This window comes from Tiliqua scincoides, chromosome 6 (genome assembly GCF_035046505.1).
Source record: "Tiliqua scincoides isolate rTilSci1 chromosome 6, rTilSci1.hap2, whole genome shotgun sequence".
Taxonomy (NCBI): Eukaryota; Metazoa; Chordata; class Lepidosauria; order Squamata; family Scincidae; genus Tiliqua; species Tiliqua scincoides.
In genome coordinates, this window is record NC_089826.1 from 61,626,594 (window position 1) to 61,646,274 (window position 19,681).

The following is a 19,681-nucleotide window of genomic DNA, read 5'->3' on the forward strand; positions in this document are numbered from 1 at the left end:
ATACATGATCTGACACCACGACAATTTACTTGTGAAATAATGTATTGAATGTACTTCATTAAGTATTTTTTTCCTGCTTTGTAGTCCAACAAGCACACTTTGTAAGATGTGCTTTATATAATTTGAATAGTAGAAGCTGAAAGGTTTAATTGCAACTCTTGGGACTGTTTTTAAAAAGAGCATAAACTATTTTGTATAATAATACATTTGCAAGAACAATGCCAATACCACAAGTGGCATTTTGTTCTTTCAAATCTCAAATTCCAAGTATATCTTTTCAACAAAGCTAATAAGTACCCACACGACACCTCACGAAGAGCATACAATACCTAATGAATGTAAAATTAGATGATTCAGAAATTACTGTCATTCTTTAATTCTAGGTATGATTTATTAACTGTGAGACAAATTAAGACAATAGTCAAAAGTTTCAACTGGTTCTAATCCAAACTTAGCATAAATATAGCAATAGATATTCTGGCCAAGATTTTCACTTCCTCAGTATCACAAACTAATTACACCACCATAATCACCAATTCTTAACTACAAAAACTTGTCTTGTGTAACCAGGGTTTGGTAATACAAACATCAGGACCCGTGTCTACTCCACAGTTTCCAGTTTGTACTTACTACATCATCAGTCACATTTTGTGGGTTGACATGAGGATAGGGTATGAGGGGGAGACATGGAACCGCAAAGATCTGTAAAGTCAATGTTTTAGTGTCTAATTTCTCTAATAGAAAATGTATATTCAAGGTTTTGCTGAACTCTCAGCCAGTTAACTATATCCTTTGCACAACACATTTCCTGGAGAAGTTGGCATTGCATACAATGTCAATAAGCATAATTTGATGTTCTGAACAGCTATTCATGGAGTGGTCCATCAGCACACTTCACAAACGCACACACTCACAGGGCATAGTATTGAAATGGAATCTAAACACAAATCCTATGCATTTTATGCATTTAGGCCCCATAGAAATATCATGATGAGATTGTAATACAGTGAGCCCACCCTATCTGTGGGCTTCACGTCCATGAATTTATTAACTGTGTATTGAAAAATACTGTATTGAAAAAATTATTCCTCCAATTCCACTAACTCTAGTTTTACTTTCCCTTTACAGAGCTGGAAAAATAATTTAAAAAAAAAAAGTTTTTGTTTTTTTTAAACCGGGGTAGTGCCCCAGCAAGACTTAGGGCACAATCCTAACCAGGTCTACTCAGAATTAAGTCCTATTTTGTTCAATGGGGCTTACTCTCAGGAAAGTGGGGTTAAGATTGCAGCCTTACTGGCTTCCAGCTGAAACAGAGTGGCCACCACCATCCTGAGGAGAAGGAAATGGCCAGTCAGTCAGGTGGGCAGGAAGGTAGAGGGCACCAGTGTGAGTTCCACTCGTGCAGCCACTGGTCTCTGCCTGCTCTTTGCTTTCCCTTTATGGAGGGAAGCAGCTGCAGAAGTAGAGGGAGTGCTGCCACCCCCTCTGACAGCAGGCAGCTCCACATTTGTCTGGGTTGAACCACAGCACCTCCTTATTCACTGGGGTGGCAGCACCACCTCCACTCCTGCAGCTGCTGCCCTCCATAAAGAAAAAGCAAAGAGCAGGCAGAAAGTTGCTGCTCCTGCAAGAGTGGAGCCCTTCACTTCGCACTGATGCCCTCTGCCTGCCTGCCAGACCTTCTCCTCTTCAGGATGGTGGTGGCTGCCCAAACAAGCTGGAAGCCAGTAAGTCTCATCAGGGCGCTGACAAGGACAAGGCTGACATGCCTCATGTAATCTGCCTCTCCTCTTCCTGACTTCCCTTGTAGTTGACCCTTTGCATACAGTATACTGTACACTGTACAAAGGATTTGAGTACCCATGGATTTTGACATCCATACAGAATCCCAGAACCAAACCTCTGCAGATACAAAGGGACCTCTGTATTTACTTCTGCTGGTACCGTGACCGTCTACTCACCAGCAGAGGCAAGAGTCAAACATGCCTAGAAGCAAGCTCCAATTCTGTTTCCATATTGTACACTTCACACCTTCCTAGTTGTGCTCTCCAAGGTATGTGGACTTAGGGGAAGGGTTTCAAATTTGGCTTAGGCCATCTTGGATTCCATGACAACATGCTTTGGACATAGGAGGTTTCTCTTATTAAGAGAAGATATAAATTATTTTACTCATATAAATGGTTTTATAGGTACAGATACAGATATACATCTTTTCTAGCAAGAATTTTATGAACACTGTGTTGCAGGATATCTAAAATGAATGATTTGAAATATGTTTAAAAGCAAGAATCATATCCTTTTGATAGCAGTTCTATATTATGCAGTCTAAAAAACAGAATAACTGAACAAATTCTTACCTTTTCCTTCATCTATTCTGAAAATTCCAACACCAGATCCATCCCTTATTGAGTATCTAATCTCACCATCTCTTCCTGCATCCTCATCAAAAGCAGATACAGTCATCACTGAAGTACCAATAGGAACATCTTCACTTACAAAACCTTTATCCACAAAGTTGGAAAAATGTGGAGCGTGCAGATTTTCATTTACATCAACAACTTCGATCTCAACATAGCAGGTAGAAGACAATGAAATTGGTTTTCCTTTGTCCTTGGCTCGTACAGTTAGATTATAAACTTGTTTCCTCTCAAAATCCAGTCTTTGTATAATACGAATTGCACCACTAAGCTTATCCACATCAAAGCTTCCATTTCCGCCATCTAAAAGGCTATATCGTACTTGGCTTGATTGGCCTAAGTCAGGATCGTAGGCTTCTAGCCACATGATAATTGTGCCTTCTGGGAGGTCCTCTCGAATTTTTACATGATAATTTGATGGAATAAATTTGGGAGGATTGTCGTTGACATCTTCCAAAGTTATCTTCAGTAGTACAGTTGAAGACAACTGAGCTTCTTCTTCAGCTTGGTCCCTAGCTTCTATTTTCAAGAAATGCACAGGTTGAATTTCACGATCCAGAGGTCCTACAACTTTCACAACACCAGTCACACTGTCAATAGAAAACTTATTTGTATCTGTGAGAAATGAATATCGCACTTCCCCATTAGACCCCAAATCGCTATCAAAGGCTTCTATTTGAATGATTTCTGCGTTTAGGTCCGTGTTTTCACTTACATGAACAAAATAACTTTCCTGCAAAAATTCTGGACAGTTGTCATTGGCATCTAACACAGTGATATCTAAAAGGCGCCAGTCAGATTTCTGTGGTATTCCAAGGTCATAAACAGTAATGTTCAATGTATATTTATATTTTACTTCTCTGTCAAGGGGGGAGAAAATTTTTAACATTCCTGTTTCCATACCAATGATAAACTTGCTATCATTATTACCTTCCGAGATAGCATAGACAAGTTTTCCATTGAAACCAGTGTCAAGATCAGTAGCGTTAAGATGCACAATGTTGGAACCCACAAAGCGATCTTCTTTCACTTCAACACGACTGGGAAGATTATTTCTAAACCGAGGCGCATGCAGGTTCACAGAGTGAGTGTCAAAAAAAACATCCTCGGCCTCATTACGACCATGCAGTTTATTTGCCTGCAGGAGTTTCTCTGCCAGCATTTTGGCCACACCAGTCTCTTCACATTGTAAGTTTACAGGTTTGCGGCTGGCAACTACAGTAATGTTAATATACAAAGGTGTTGCAAAGTTTTCCCCATCTGTAGCCATTATTCTCAAGCTGTGAAAAGATGCTTTTGCACCTAACCCATCTAGTAATGACTGCTTCAGAGAAAGCACCCCAGAGTTTGGATTTAAACTAAATAAATCTAATTCATTTCCAGATGCAATTTGATACTGCACCAACTGGAGTTCATCAGCATCGATCGCTGATACAGTCGTTATTTGTTCTCTAATACTGAGTTCCCTAGGAATAGTTCCCTCACAATTTATTTTCTCAAACAGTGGTGTATTATCATTCAAATTGTTTAATACAATAGTAACAGGAACTTCAACTTCTCTGCGATATGGTGTGCCCCAGTCAGAAGCTCGAATCCTTAGTTTGTAGACTCTTGGCATCAATTCATAATCCATGTTTTCAGAGGTGCTGATAAGCCCAGTGAAGTGGTTTATCACAAAAGGAACAGGGCTTAAGTTTGCAATGCTGTATGTCACATAGCCATTTTCACCTTCATCAAGATCTTTTGCACTGACAGTCATGACACTTGAACCTATAGGAACATTCTCATCAAATGAAGCTTTATATGATGTCTGGGCAAATTCAGGGGAATGAGTATTCATATCTATGACTTTAATCAATACTTTTGTAGATGCCTTTCTGTCACTTGTCATGATGTCAAATTCAATATGGGATGCACGCTGTGCTTCAATGGGATCTAAAGTAGCAATAAGGCCAGTATGTGGATTCAAACTGAATCTGATTTTTCTGGGTGCATCTTTAAATACATATTTTATGTGAGGGTAAGTAGGTACCATTTTCAACATAACCACAGGAGTGTTTGGTGGAGCAAATTCACTTATTTCTGCTCTATAAACTTCTTTTTCAAATCTGACTGGTCCAGATCTAAGCTGGGGGGATGCCACATGGATTACTTTTACAGAAGAAAACTTTGGGGGGCTTCCTTTATCTTTAGCCTGCAGGGTAAGATTATAGCCAAACGGTTGGTTCTCCCAATCAATACTGCCAAAAGCTTTGATTTTATATTCTTTCCCTCCTGGAAAAGTCCTCACAGCTTTGAACTGCTGGAGTGGGTCACCTGCCACAATGCTTAGAGATGCTACCTCCCCATTTAAGCCCTGATCTCCGTCTTCAACTGTTACAACTGCATATGCTGGATCCTTGTCCAGCTCTGAAGGAGCCAAAGTGAGAGCCGTGATAACTGGTGCGTGCTCATTAGCCTGCTCTATGTGAACAGTCAACCTTGCCATGCTACTGATGCCACTGCTGCCATACAATTTCATTCCACGGTCCACAGCAAGGATTTCCATCTCATACACTTTTGTTTCCGAATAGTCGAGTCTGCCAGTTAGAACAACTATGCCACTGGTTGGATGTATAGCAAACATATCTGTCCTTTCTTTAAAACTGTAATAAAACTCTCCATTAGTTCCAATATCTGCATCTGTTGCACTGACTCTTGCGATGCTGGTCCTTATTGCTGTATTCTCAGGCAACAAAACACTGTACGAAGTTGGGGAAAACAAAGGCCTTAAGTCATTTGTATCCAGTACCTGCACTCTGACTTTTGTGCGGGATTCTGCATTTGTATTCTTCTCTATTGCTTTGACAGTTAATATGTAATGGTCTTTTACTTCTCTGTTAAGGATGGCTGCGTTACCTCCCTTGGTCCGTATTCTCAAAAAGCAAAAGTCTCCCAAAATGTGCTCTTCGGCTTTGAACAAGTTCTCATTGTCCCCAGAAATTATTTTGTACTTTATATCCCACAGCACGTCTGTGATATAAATGCCCATTTTTACTGGATGACCAACATAGGTCTTGGCTGCAGAGTTTTCATACACTGTGGCATTGTAATGAGCTTGAGTGAACTGCATTGGCAATGGGAGATACGGCCTTGGATTTCCTTCACAGTTTCCAAAATGCTGCCCAAGCAGCAACAGAAGCAACAGCAGCAACATGGTCAAATGGCTCTCCATGGAGGCAATTCCCAAAATCCTGAAACAAAAAAAAGGATATTAAAAATCTGCACACTATTTTGTACTTTCGGAGTTTTTTCTTACAAATTTTAAATAGTATACTCATTGTACAGGCATAGGTTTGTTGTCACCCCCCCCCTACCCAATGCATAAATACAGAAAAAGTGGTTACAGGGATGCCTGGATGAATAGTAGCTCCTGAATGCCTATTACAGGAACTCCTGTTAGTCACCCTCTAGAATGCAGGCTGGTCACCTGAACATTCAGCTCTTTAGTTAAGCAAGACTGTTTTAAGAAAAACCTACGCTGCAAGTGTTTCTTCAGTAAAACTCAGGTAATGTAATGGGCATGCAGGGGAGCGAATCCTCAGGTAACTGAATCCATGGATATGGGGCCCCACCTGTGTAACAACAATATCACAGTTCATTACAGCATATAATTCTGAGATGTCCCAATGAAATTAAACAGCAGATGGAAAAACCAAACAACCATGCCATTGTCACTTCTGTGCAAAATACTACTACACACAATCTCTTATTTTTTTTAATCATTAGGACAGCTCAAGATGAACTGGAACAGGGATTCCCTACACAAGACACTAATATGACAGCAGTTCAACCAAGCAAGGAAGTTTTGAAAGAGTGATGAACAGAAGTCAAACATTTTGTTTCTGCTCTAGCTAGCTCAAGTGGGGTGGAGAGAGAGGCAGTGCTTCATTCTGTTCTCCTAACAGCTGTGAACAGCTATAGCCAGAGGGATGGGGAACAGAGGCTCTAGGAAATTCCTAGTTACAGACATTCAATGACTCAAACAACAAGTATGACTTGAAATTGATGGCCCTCACAAGTAGAAATTCTATCTAATATGACAAACTGGAGTTTTGTGCTGAATTCATTGGCAAGCATGTTACATTCCAAGTTAGTCTTAAACATGGCACACAACTTATTACAAAGCCATTGCAGCCCATTTAATTTACCTGGTTAAATATATTAACTTATTTACTTCTACCAAAAGTATTTCTATCCCCAAAGAAAACTCCAAGTGATACAAGTCTTTTACATCACGGCCCTACTATGGGACATTTTAGTGACTCACTGAGACCAATTTGCAAGGTACTTTCAAATATAATCTCTCCTCTCTAGTATGGTTTGGATTTCACATCAGCAGTTCTGGTTGAGGTGCCTTTAGCTGTAGGATTCTTTCAGCTTAAATAAAATGAGAATGTAGACTGCATCCTTAGAAGCAAGTCGCTCATCTTGCTGAAAGAAACAAATTTTCTGGAACCATTTCAATTTCAGTTTAGACCTAGTTTTGGGACTAAAACAGCTTTGGTCACTCTAGTGGATGATTTACACCAGGAACTGGACAGAAGGAGGTCAAGTTCCTGTTGGTTCTGCTGAACCTCACAGCTGTATTTTATACCACCAGTCACTGTACCCTCCTGGTTACCTTGCTGGGATGGGTACTGGGATTAACGACCCTGGTTGTTAATGGAATGTAGGTTCTAGAATGTAGTGTTGTCAATCCTGTGCAAAGCCATGGCTACTAGATTGTGGTATCCCACAAGACTTCCTTCTGTCCCCCATGCAGATTAACATCTCCCTTAGTGAAGTCACTAAGGTGGTATGCTCTCTGCCATCCCCAGCGGGAGAAACTATGGATATCTTGAACCATCCATCAGTAAAGAGCTAGATGTGGACAAGAACAAGATCAAATAAAATCTAGACAAATCAGAAGTCTTCCTAGTCAGGAGATCTACTAATTGAGTAATGGAATCTTTGCTTGTTTTAGATGAAATTGCATCATTCTTCAAAGTTCAGGTTCACAGCCAGGGATGCTCCTGAACCCAGTCCCACACATGCATGCCCAAGTGTTGGTCACAATCTAGGGGGCCTTTACCCAGCTTCAGCTGACATACCAGTTGAGCCCAAATCAATCAGAGCTGGTTTTGGTTGCCCATGCCTTAATCACCTCTTATCTGGATTATAGTACAGGTGTGCCACCTTATCCCCTTTATTGCACTCCAGAACCCCTCATAGATAGCTGAAACTGTGGATACGGGTGAGTGCCCATGGTCCTGGGGAACTGCCCCCCCCACTCCAGAGGTGAGACAGGCTCTGCTGCCCTCACCTCTGGAGGGTTCTCTGAGCTCAGCAGAAGCCAAGGACAGCCATCCCCAGCATCTGCCAAGCTCAGACTAAGCTCTGAGGCAAAAAAAACAAAACCACAACTACTGAAACAAACAACTTTCAGAAACCAGAAGTGATATTTTCAATGCCTTACAAGACTTTAGGAAGCCGGGGAAAGCCTCCCAAGGGCCTCCCTCCCCAATGCCTCCCAAGGCTTCCCTCCCTGGAACTCCCAAGACCTTATAAGGCATTAAAAACGTCACTTCTGGTTTCTCCATGTAACCAGAAGTTGTGTGTGAGTGTGTGTGTGTTTGGACCTCTGATCTCAGTCTGAGCTCAACAGAGGCCTAAGTTGGACAGCCTGTGCTGAGCTCAGAGGCCCCTCTGGAGGCGATCCCAATCCCCTCTGGATTGCGCACTAGGTCAGATAGCAACTGCCTCGTAGCTATCTTCCCTAGTGCTCTTTGCTAACCTGGACAAAATTCATCAATCTGTTCCAAAGTATCTCCTGCCTCTTCTAGTACTTTGAGTATTCAGAAGGGAAAGCATGTGAAGTTGCAATAGCACACAGCACTTCTGGGCAAAAAGGAATGTTAGAACAAGGCCCGTTCCCTGGGTAGGGCAACTGGGGCAGCTGCCCTGGGTACTAAGTTTGGCAGAGCCTGCAGAGCACTGCACCTTACTCTTCTGAACATCATTAAAATGCCATCCTCCCATTCTTCATTTCCTTTAAGGATAACGTGGACACCTTTTTTGAATGTGTCTGCCGTCTATTCTGTTTTAACTATAAGGATTTGAACTATGTTTTAACTATGGCAGGTTCACTGCAGCTGCTATCTTTGATCAGAAACTAGGCAACAGAGAAGGGGGCCTTAGTCATAGAACTGAAACTCCCACAAGGTCATCTAGTCAGCCTCATGCCTGAAGCAAGAAATCTTCCTAGAGTACCTTCAGCAGGTGCCTATTGAACTTCTGCTTGAAGATATCCAGTAAAGAAAAATTTACCACCTCCCTTGGCAATACTACTGAACCACACTTACTGTCAAGGATTTCCTACTGACATCCAACTAGAGTCTCATATCTTGCAGTTTGATCTATTTGATCCACTGCTACTCTCAGAGGCAGCTAAGAACAAATTTGTTCCTCCTTCCACATGACAGCCCTTCAAATATTTGAAGAGTGTTATCTATCAGCCTTTTCCAGGTTAAACATACCAAGTTCCCTCAACCTTTCCTCATAGGGCTTGTTCTCCAGTCCTCTGACCAGCATAGGGCGCAATCCTAAAGGTGCCTCAGGCTGGCCCAAGTCTCTTGGGCCAGCATAGTAGGGCCGCAAATGTGCCGTAAAGCACGTTTGCGCCTCCTTGAGGGGGAGCCGCGTCGGCACATTTAGATGCACCGATGCGCGGAAGCAGGCAGAAGCCTCCACAGCGGCTCCTGCGCTGCCGCTTGTGCCAGTGTGCTCGCGCCGACATAAGTGGCAAAGGTAGGTGTGGGGGGCAGGGAGGGGGCGGGAGGGGGTGGTTCTGGGCAGGGGGAGGATGGGCAATGGGTGGCCCTAGGGGAGGGTGTGCAGGGAGCCAGGGGCAAGGCTGGGACCTGGCAGTTATGCCAGATCCCAACCCTTGTCCCTGGAGGGAACCAAGCGGCTTCCAGCCACTCCGCTCTCCTCGGGCTCGCACCACCTCCAGAGGTGGCGCAAGTCCGAGAAGACCCATTGGAGCGCGCAGCCTTTACCCAGGGGTAAGGGGAAGAGCTTCCCCTTGCCCTCTGGTTGAGCCGCTGCAGCCAACGAACCTGCACTGGATGCAGCGCAAGCCTCCTTATAAGTTACCAGCTTGACAGTTTCACCACCCACCAAAAATCTGGTCGTGACCCAGTTTGGGAACTACTGCTTTAATGCCTATGATTCTAGCAGTGCAATCTTAGGCATGTCTACTCAGAAGCAATTCCCCTCCTGTGCAATGAGGATTACTTCCAGGAAACACTGCATAGGACTGCAGCCGAAACCAACAAAGACATATCAATCATATTCAAAACTGCTTAACATTTTTATAGGGCAGAAATAAGACAAATCAAGTCTTGTTATAACAATTTAAACATTACCAAAGACTGAGTTCACAAGTTCACAATCATAATACAGGTTTAGCATCCCTTATTCAAAGTACTCTAGACCAGAAGTATATTGGATATCAGATTTTTCCATATTTCAGAATACTTGCATATACATAATTAGCAATCTTGGGGAAGGAGTCAAAAACACAAAATTTATTTATGTTTCATATACCCCTTATACACATAGCCTAAAGATAATTTTTTACAATATTTTTAATAATTTTATAGCTATTTTTATAACTATAACTATTTACACAAGAGAGGCAGATCAAGGAAATAAATATACAGTACTAAGTCTGCAATCCTATGCACATTTACAAGGAAATAAGTCCTATGGAACATATTTACAAGTAGACATGCAAAGGAGTATGCTGTAAAGCATCTACTCTAGAGACTTTCTTCCTCTCTGAACTCTGGTCTTTAGCCTTCCAAAGGTTTTGAACCAAGCTATTGCAGAAACTGACAACAAAAAAGAAAATAAAACAAGGATCAAGGGCATAATTCTGCTAAAAAGAAGCACTCTGAAGTCCCATTGGAAGTGCAACAGAATCTGACTGGTCACTGCTGACATCAAATCAGATGAACCTTTGGACTGTTTCAATAAGTTTCTTAATGGTGGGAGTTTTAAGCATGGCCTTCCCTTCTGGAAGCAACAAAAATTCAAAGTGCATAAGTAGGACTAGACCTCAAGATATGCCTTTAATTCAAATTAATGTAGCTGCTGGCTTGTGGTTATTAAGTTTACACTTTGTCAAAACACAGATCATTCATGCACACCCACAGGATATGTGCACCCTCCCTTCAGGCCATTATATTTACTTCTCATGCTCTTTCTCAATGCAACCTTAGCAGAGTGACAAAGGAAAAAGAAAAAAAAAAGCTTGTTCAGAGAAACTTTCCCCTCTTGCTCAACTCTTAAGGCAAGAAATAATTGCCAAGTAACAGCAATCATTATCAATTTGCTTCCAATGTGTTTCAGAAAAGATGGGAGGGTGATTTCTAGTATGATATTTACTATCCATCAGTGGTCTTCAACCTTCTTCCTGCCATAACCCCAAAAAAACAAAGAAACAAAGAATGAGACTGGGGACCCACCATCAATCCCACCCACCCCACCCCCCAGGACCCTATCTGCTCACTCCCTACCCATCACCACCTGCACTCTGTGCCCGTTATGCCCTCCCAGCACAGTCCACTGTAACCAAATATTCTTATTAGACAGAACAGAAAGCCTGGCACTAGTGAAAGCTATTTAGCACAATTGCTGAGTAGGACTGGAACACCATTCCCTGGTACCAGAAGGGGTACATGGGATGCATCCCCCTTTACCTGGTGGTGCTCTAGTCCAGTGGTCTTCAATGTTTTTCATTTGCATAAGTTGTGCGACCCCACAACTGAGGCTTTGCAACTCCACTGGGGTCCTGACCCCAAGGTTGAAGAATGTAGTTATACTATACATTAAGTATATATATAAGTATATATATTAAGTATAGTATGTATATACTATACATTATTACTATACATACTGTGCGCTTGATGATGATGGTAATCATCAGAGACAAAACAGAGACAAAAATTTGAAAAGATCCTTCAGATAATTTTTGTTAATGGAGCAGCTGTACAGGGGGGCCACTTTCTGAGAAGTACTTTATAGCAAGAGCACAGCTGCCCAGGAAAAACACAGCACATCAATTCACAGTTAAAGGGTTGCCCCCAAAAGACCCCTGCCTGAAGGGACCCCCATAAAACCTCTGCCTGAAGGAGCTAGCACCCCTGTCTGAGGGATGCCCCCAAAAGAGCCCACCCTGGAGCTAGCACCCCTGCCTGAGGGGTCCCCCCAAAAGACCTCAGCTTGAAGGAGCTAGCACCCCAGCCTAAGGGGTCCCCCCAAAAGACCCCCTAAGGGGCTAGCATGCCTGCCTGAGGGGTTCCCCCCAAAAGACCTCTGCCTGAAGGAGCTGGAGCCTCTCCAAGAGTTCGCAGACAGCCCACCTCTCTCGAAGCCGGTTCTCTTTCCCAATATGGCCTGGCTTTGTGCAGCTCTCGTGGCAGCAGGCAGGACAATACCCCGGCGCAGCCACAGCCCCCCCCCCTCCGGTGTGCCCCCTTTGCTATTCCCCTCACGTTCTCCCGCTTTGGCAAGAAAGCGAGGGAAGCAGGAAGAACTTGTGCTACAACCAGAAGGCAAGAAACCCCCTCCCCCCTCCGGGCAAGGGACGGGAACTGCCCACCCTGGAAAGTTTGCTCCAAGCGGGCGCCTGCGGTATTCCCCTCCCCCCCGAGCAGCAGCCGGTCCTGCGCCCTGCACAACTTTCTTGCCACGAAGTTTCCTTGCCTGCCCGCCGCTGCGACACCCCGCACGGGCCTCACCTTCTCCGGCTCGCTCTCAGCGCCTCCCGCAAGGAGGTTTCCGAGCAGGGGAAAGAGCCCCGCGCCCCACAGCCCGCATGGTGTCCGGCCCCCGCGCCTTCTCTGCGCAGCCCCGCTTGGCTCTTCTCCCCGGATTCCTCCGCCAAAGCAGAGGCTGCTCCTGCTGCCGCCGCAAACCGCCTCCGGAACTCATTTCTCCGGCATGAGAACCTCCTTCCACCGCTCTTTCGGCTGGCAACCATCTGGCCACGGAGTGATCCGAGGCAGCGCGCCCCTCGCGTCCTTGCCAGGGAAGTGGGAGGGGGGAAGAAGGTCCCAGCCACACTGCAAGCCCTATCTACACCCCACTTGCAGCCCAAGCCTGTGCCTGGCTGCTCAGAAGTAGGACCCATTATAGTCAATGGAGCTGACTCCCAGGTAACTGGGGATAGAATGGCAGTCTTACTTCGTTGCTACTAGACTTACATCCACATTAACCATCCGATTCTGAGCGTGTCTACTCCGAGGTAAAGTTCCAGTGAGTTCAAGTGGCATTTACTACCCATTAAAAAAAAAAAACCTGACATTTCCCCCACTGTGCACTGAGGCTGCAATCGTATTCACACTTACTTGGGAGTAAGTTTCACTGAATGTAATGGAGCTTACTTCTGAGTAGTCATGCATAGGCTTGGGCTGTGAGAGCCCAACTGAGTCTACTCAGAAGTAAGTCCCATTCTAGTCAATGAAGCTTACTCCCAGGAAAGCGTGGATAAGATGGCAGCCTCAGACGCTTACTCAGCAGTTAAACCGGGTGAACTAAGGGCACGATTCTATGCATGTCTATTCAGAAGTAAGTTCCATTGTGCTCTCGATGGGACCTCTTACTCCCAGGAAAGCATGACTCGGAGCCTGAGATCGGACAGCCAGCGCAGTCACAGCGCACTCCTGCATGTTTACTCAGAAGTAGTCTCACTATGTTCAATGGTCTTTACTCCCAGATAAAAGTGCTCAGGATTGGGTGTCTGTGCGTTGTGCTCTAGAAAACCCCTATCAAAATAGTTGACTTTAATTCTTGAGGTTGGTGTTGCAATCAACCAAGAAAGAGAAAACAAGGAATCCTTTATTGCTTTTTTTAAAACTTGGTTCTCAAAGTGTGTTCCCACCCCTCGGGTTTCCGCAGAGAGTAGCTGCGATCTGCCTTTGAAGACATCTCATCCCATTTCCCAGTCTATAATTGCTTTATAATTCGCTGATTATGCTACAAGCCCTTAAAAGGAAGCCTCCGCGAACCGAATCTTTGCCTCCTCCGAGGCTTTAACACTCCCTCGCCCAAACCTCCCAGCGAGACACACGATCGGAAAGCGCAACAAATAGTCGCTGGGTTAACGCCAACTTTGCAAGGTAGGCTGCACGCGAAGCCCTACCTCTCCGGTGTCACCGTCATCCAGCCAGAAATTAAAGGCGGAACCCAAACCAACTAAAGAGGCAGCTTTGAATGCAAGGATGTATTTGAATTCAAAGGGGTTCTTTCTAACTTCAAAGAGGGGAGTAAAATTACTCCGGGTAGTAATGGGGACATCTGTACATCTCTCAGAGAGGATCTAGAATCATCCTGCCCTCCCCCATTAAAGTTCGTCCAGCACAATCTCGAGGCCCCAATGGGACTTACTTCTGAGTAGACATGCCTAGGATTGAACTATGTGTCCACATGGCAGGCTTGGATCAGTACTTGGATTGAAGCCGACCGCCGATTTAAATCGATGGCAGTGCTTAAAAAATAGACGTTATGGCTGCTTACTCGCGAGTAGGCCCGATGGATTGCTGTAGGGCTCCCTGTTCCCTTCTGGGCACTGCTGATGGCAGTTCATCCTGCTATCAGCCCAAGCCTATGCGTGCCTATTCAGAAGTCCCATTATAGTCAATAGGGCTTGCTCGCAGGTAGGTATGGATAAGATTGATTTAGGCTACAATGGACCTAGGGTGCTTCTCACCCTATGGTAGATCGGCCTTGTTGGCTTACCGGAAGCTCTCACAGGGTTGCAGCATCAACTGAGTTACAGATTATAGACTACAGGCCACAGTCCCTTTCTAAAGGGAAACTCAATGGAGAAAGACATTCGATTCATCTACATCAGTCCCTTTTAACTCCAGATCCCATTGGAGAAAGGGGGGCGTTTTCAGGAAGTTTTCAAAGCTTAGCTACTTACTCTTAGGAGTAGTGAGTTCCACGCAGAGACCCAAACGCATGACTGCCTTATTTCTGAGAGACTGAACACCAGATGGGATTTTCCAATAGGAACAGAGAGAGACTTTTTTTTTCCTGGGGGCGGAGAGGGAAACTCAGAGAAATGGAGAGAGTATCAGATTCCATTTCAGGGTTGCAGTATTTTGAAAGTGTGCCAGCCCTGGCAATGGAAGTGTTAACATTCTCAGGGTCTCTCCAAACTGGGGGAAAGGGGTGTTTTACCACTGACAAACACAACGGAGTAAGAGCCGAATCTTATGCATGTCTACTCAGAAGTAAGTCCCATTAGAGTCAATGGGGTTTACTCCCAGGAAAGTGTGGAAAGGATTGGGCTGTAAAACTGCAATCCTATGCATGCTTTCCTGGGAGTAAGCCTCATTGAACTCAGTGGGGCTTACTTCTGAGTAGGCACACATAGGATTGGGTTGTAAAATAAGCAGCCCTAATGAATGGATTCTCCCTCCCCCCACTTTCTTTTGGGGGATCATCAGTAACCTGCACGCGCTGGCCATAGTAATTAATAACTGTCAGTCCTATTAGATTCAATGGGGCTTACTGCCAGGAAAGTGTGGATAGGATTGGGCTGTAAATTATTTAATCCCAGTGTGTTTACTTAGAAGGCGGAGAAGCTGCCAGCCCTACAAGCGCAGGACATTTACCCAAAAGTAAGCCCCATTGAACAACACCGGACTTACTTCCAAGCAAACTTGCACAGTCTATACACAAACAGGGGCTGACAGGGATTCTCCAGCCACCTACTCTGTTAGTAAAAGCGGCGCTGCCTGTGGGTCTACTCTAGAGTAATGAGAAAGCCAGGTTAACTTGCGAGTTTTGTTGGCCAAATGATCAGATTCCAGTCCAACTAGGTGACGGTTTCTACTCTCTACTGAATCTCACCCGATTCACAGCCTACTGGGGTTGAAACGTGCGGGGCGGGGGGTTTGTGTCTGCCCCTGTGGTCCGCTTCCCCTCAGGGATACTCCGATCTGCAATCCTATACGTGCTCACTCGGGAGTAGGTGCCATTGAACGCAACAGGACTTACTTCCGAGTAAACCTGCCTAGGCTTGCGCGTGGGGCTTGCACAGAGTGACCCTGGGCTTACATCCGAGTAGAGAGAGTCGGGCTCAGTCAGGACCCAGCCCCGGGGGAAAGGTCCGCGATGGCCAACTTGGAACAAACCCCGCCGGAACCCGTGTTGTCCTTTATGAATCAGTCGCATGAAAGTCAACGCTGCCGGCTCAAAAGACCTTGAAGAAATCCACCCTCGTGCATCGTTTAATAACGATCAGGCGCTCGTTGGGCTGGTACAGTTCCGATTTCCACCCCCACTGCCTCCCCAGTAACTCGCAAAGCAATCCTATGCCTGTCTACTCAGAAGTAAGTCCCATCATAATCGGTGGGGCTTACTCCCAGGAAAGCACGTATAGGATTTCAGCCTTAGAGCCCAATCCTATGCACTTCTACTCAGAAGTTCCATTATAGTCGGTGGGGTTTACTCCTAAGTAAAGCGTGGAAAGGACTGCGGCCTTAGGCACACTTTTTTGGAATAAAGAAGTAAGTCCCATTGTAGTCAATGGCGCTGAGTAGACAGGCATAGTATTGAGCTCTAGCCACACTTTCCTGGGAGTAAGTCCCACTGACTATAATGGGACTTACTTCTGAGTAGACATGCATAGACTTAATCTCTTGGAAGGAAGCTGGAGTTCTTTTTTGCCACCGCAAAAAAAGAGCTGGAGCAGAATGGTCTGCCCAGATTAACTTCACACTGGGCTCTCCTTTGCTTTCCCCCCTTGCAATAAGTGGTAAAGACGAAACATTCTTGTTGCATCTTAACACAGCGATCCAGGGAGCATAAACTGCTCACTGTAGAAAGCACATCTCTTTCCCCACCCCCACCCCCACCCCCACCCCATTGCTTGGTATGTGTAATGAATGAGAATCAACTGTTTGCCTCGGAGCTCAGCTCACCTGAAGAGTTTGGGACCGTCTAAGAAACCGGACCCCTCCCCCCAAAGCCCAGCAACTGAGAGGACAATGAGGCAGGAGTCCTCGTGCTCCTCTCCCGCGTGTCTCCGGACAATGCCGGATTTCACTGGCTTGTGAGTGGGGCCGGCCAGTGGCGATGAAGGAGAACGGGATTCGGCTGGGCTCGATTCGGCAGCTAGAGGGCGCTGCGCCACAATAAATCCTCGCGGATAGTGCCCGGTTCTCCAGCCCAGAGGCCCCCACATCTCAAACATGTTGCACTCTGCCATGAATGCAACACCCGGTAGCACATCTTTGCAACGCAAGGCTCCAGAATCGCAGTTCTGGAGACTGCAGATCAAGATAGCTCTCTCTCCCCCCTTAGAAAGAGGTGCTGGGTTGTTTTATTAATAATATGTATTATTTTATTATATAATAATAATAAATAATAGTGGCAATCATGCAATTTCAAGGGACAAATCAATGTGCAATCTCTTGCGATGAACTAAAGTGGAGGGGAAGCGCGGCAGTGCATTCAAGTGGCCACATACTGACTATTCCTGGTTCCTGCAAACGGCGAGGTGACTCGGAGCCCAAGCCTATGCATGTCTACTCAGAAGTCCCATTATAGTCAATGGGGCCGACTCCCAGGAAAGTGTGGATAGGATGGCAGCCTTAGAGCCCAATCCTATGCACGTATACTCAAAAGTAAGTCCCATTCTAGTCAATGGGGCTGACTCCCAGGAAAGTATGGATAGGATGGCAGCCTTAGAGCCCAATCCTATGCATTATAGTCAATGGGGCTGACTCCCAGGAAAGCGTGGAAAGGATGGCAGCCCCAGAGGCAACGCGCAAATAAATCGGAATGTGCAGAAATAAAATCAGATTTGGGGGAGGGGGAAGGGGAGAAATGAAAGGAGACTCACCCACCAGGCCAGCCGGGTGCGACGCCGGCTCCCTTCCCCTCCAGCCAGGCCCCCTGGGGTCTCAGTCCCCGCCAGCACACTCGGGTCCCAAAGAGATGCATATGAAATCGGAAGCCAACTTTGCCCAGCCTATTCCATCGGGCGCGCCTCTCCAGAGCCCGACCCGGAGTGAAGCCATCCGCTGCCGCTTCCACTGGAGCTTCGCTGAGGAGGAGGAGGGAGAAGATCCAAGTTCTCAGGACATGTCCAGGCAAAGAGTGTGCCGAGAGTTGACTCGCAGCGCCGGGCAGAGCGAGGCGAGGGCTCCTGCCTGCCTCCCTCCCGCTTGAAACTCGCAGGCTGGAGCGCCGCCCACTCCCTTTTCCCACCGCTGGACGGGCAGGGATTCTCCAGGCAGCCGCCGGGGCTGGGGCTGCTCGCCTGGCTTCAGTCGGTCTCCACGGCGAGGGCGGAGCTCCCTCTCCCCGCCCGCCCGCGGAGTTGCCTGAAGTCGGCTGCGCGCCGCTTGAGTGACTGCAGGCAGGTGAGAGATGAGCCTCTCCGGCTGCGGACAGGTGCCCGGGCAAGTCCCACCCCTGGAGAAAACCACGGGTTCTGGGCAGATCCTCAGGGTTCCTACATCATCATCAGTAGTTTGCACACAGTCATGTTGTTTTTGACTGGATTTTGTATATAGCCACCTATCAAGTCCTAGTATTTATTTATTTATTTATAGAATTTATATCCCGCCTTTCGATCCCAACAAAGGGCACTCAAGGAGGCTTACAAATAAAACCATACTATATATATAGTATAAAAATATATGTTTTATATATTTATTTATATGTTTTATATATTTATTTATATATGTTATATATACATATAAGTATATGTTTTATATATTTATTTTATATACATATGTTATATATTCACTTTCACTTGGCAACCTTCAGTCTCGAAAGACTCTGGTATCGCGCTCTGAAAGGTGGTTCTAGAACAGTGTCTAGTGTGGCTGAAAAGGCTGATTTGGGAGTGACAATCCCTTCCACACTGGGAGCAAGTGCAGTCTGTCCCTGGTCTGTCTCCCTGGCTATTCCTTCTTTGCCTCTTTGCCGCAGACTGTTGGCCAAGTGTCTCTTCAAACTGGGAAAGGCCATGCTGCACAGCCTGCCTCCAAGCAGGCCGCTCAGAGGCCAGGGTTTCCCACTTGTTGATGTGTATATACATACACAAAGATATTTAAAAACTATTATTATTATTATTATTATTATTATTATTATTATTATTATTATTATTATTATTATTATTATTATTATTATCCCACCTTTCTATCCCAACAAAGGGTACTCAATGCAGCTTACAAATAAAACCATACTAAAAACATATATATTAATATAATATATATTAATATAATTAATAATAATATTAAACGTGACTTTTCCAAAGTTCGGCTGTGTGTCTGTCATGGTCACATCCACACACAGAGACACTGGGCCAAATCCTAACCAACTTTCCAGGCCTTGTGTAGCCATGCCAGTGGGGTGTGCGTTGCATCCTGCGGTGGGAGGGTAATTAGGGAGGCCGCCACAAGGTAAGGGAACATTTGGTCCCTCACCTAGGGGCTGCATTGCAGCTGCACCGGTGCTGGAAAGTTGGAGAGGATTGGGCCCACTGTCTTTCCCCTTTCTAGAGGTGAAAATGCTGAATTTCTCTGTGCATGGATGCTGATGATTTTTTGCAGACCCAGAGCTCATAAGGATGCATTTTATTTGTCAGCACTTACACTGGAGGGGGGGGAAGAACAGTAATCCCTTGCAACAGCTAGGCGTGTTGCAGGAGCAAAGAAAACCGAAACAGAACAACCTGAGTTTGAACCATGAATGTGAATCATTTTCTTCATTTGGGTATTGCAGGTATCCAGTTTCAATGAAAAAAGAAAGAAAAGAGGAAGGAAATGGGCAGAGTGGGAGGGGGGCGGGGTGATCATTTTTGCCTACTCCGCTTGCCTTTCCCTATAAACATACAACAGGATGCACAGAATTATGCAACTGGACCAACATGAGTTCAGATGATAGGTTTAGGTTACAAAACTTTGCCAGGAGCCAGCCAAAGCCACACAGCTTCAGACTCTCTCTTTGCCTCTCTCAAAAATTGACTGTGATGTGTCATTCTTGGGATTCCTGTGGTGCCATGGATAATGAATGTCCAGTGCTTGTTTAGACAGTTGACTTGGGGAAACAGTATGAAAATCATCTTCAGGATCCAGCTGGAGCCATGTCCTTCTCTGGGAAGTCTTGGGGTAGTGGTTAGGCTGTTGGACTCCTGCTGGGGAAAGCCCAGT

The 19,681-nt window shown here is 45.4% G+C and overlaps 1 protein-coding gene across 8 annotated transcripts in view; it reads right to left on the reverse strand.

Annotated features, from left to right (window-relative positions):
* The window catches only part of FAT1 (FAT atypical cadherin 1), a 145,095-nt gene extending 127,393 nt beyond the window's left edge, over positions 1 to 17,702 (reverse strand). For 2 of the 8 annotated variants that reach the window (XR_010794700.1, XM_066632970.1), the window contains exons 1-2: positions 17,362 to 17,689; positions 2,358 to 5,650 (exon numbers count right to left, since the gene is read on the reverse strand). Coding sequence is in view for 7 of the 8 variants with exons in the window: in XM_066632970.1 (XP_066489067.1) it covers positions 2,358 to 5,650; positions 17,362 to 17,462 (3,394 nt within the window). In the remaining variant the exon portion in view is untranslated. Of the gene's footprint in view, positions 1 to 2,357; positions 5,651 to 12,244; positions 12,325 to 14,430; positions 14,478 to 17,361 lie in introns of those variants that run through there. The other 6 variants (XM_066632966.1, XM_066632965.1, XM_066632972.1 and 3 more) reach the window with 4 other exon arrangements.
* Between the last annotated feature and the right edge of the window lie 1,979 nt (positions 17,703 to 19,681).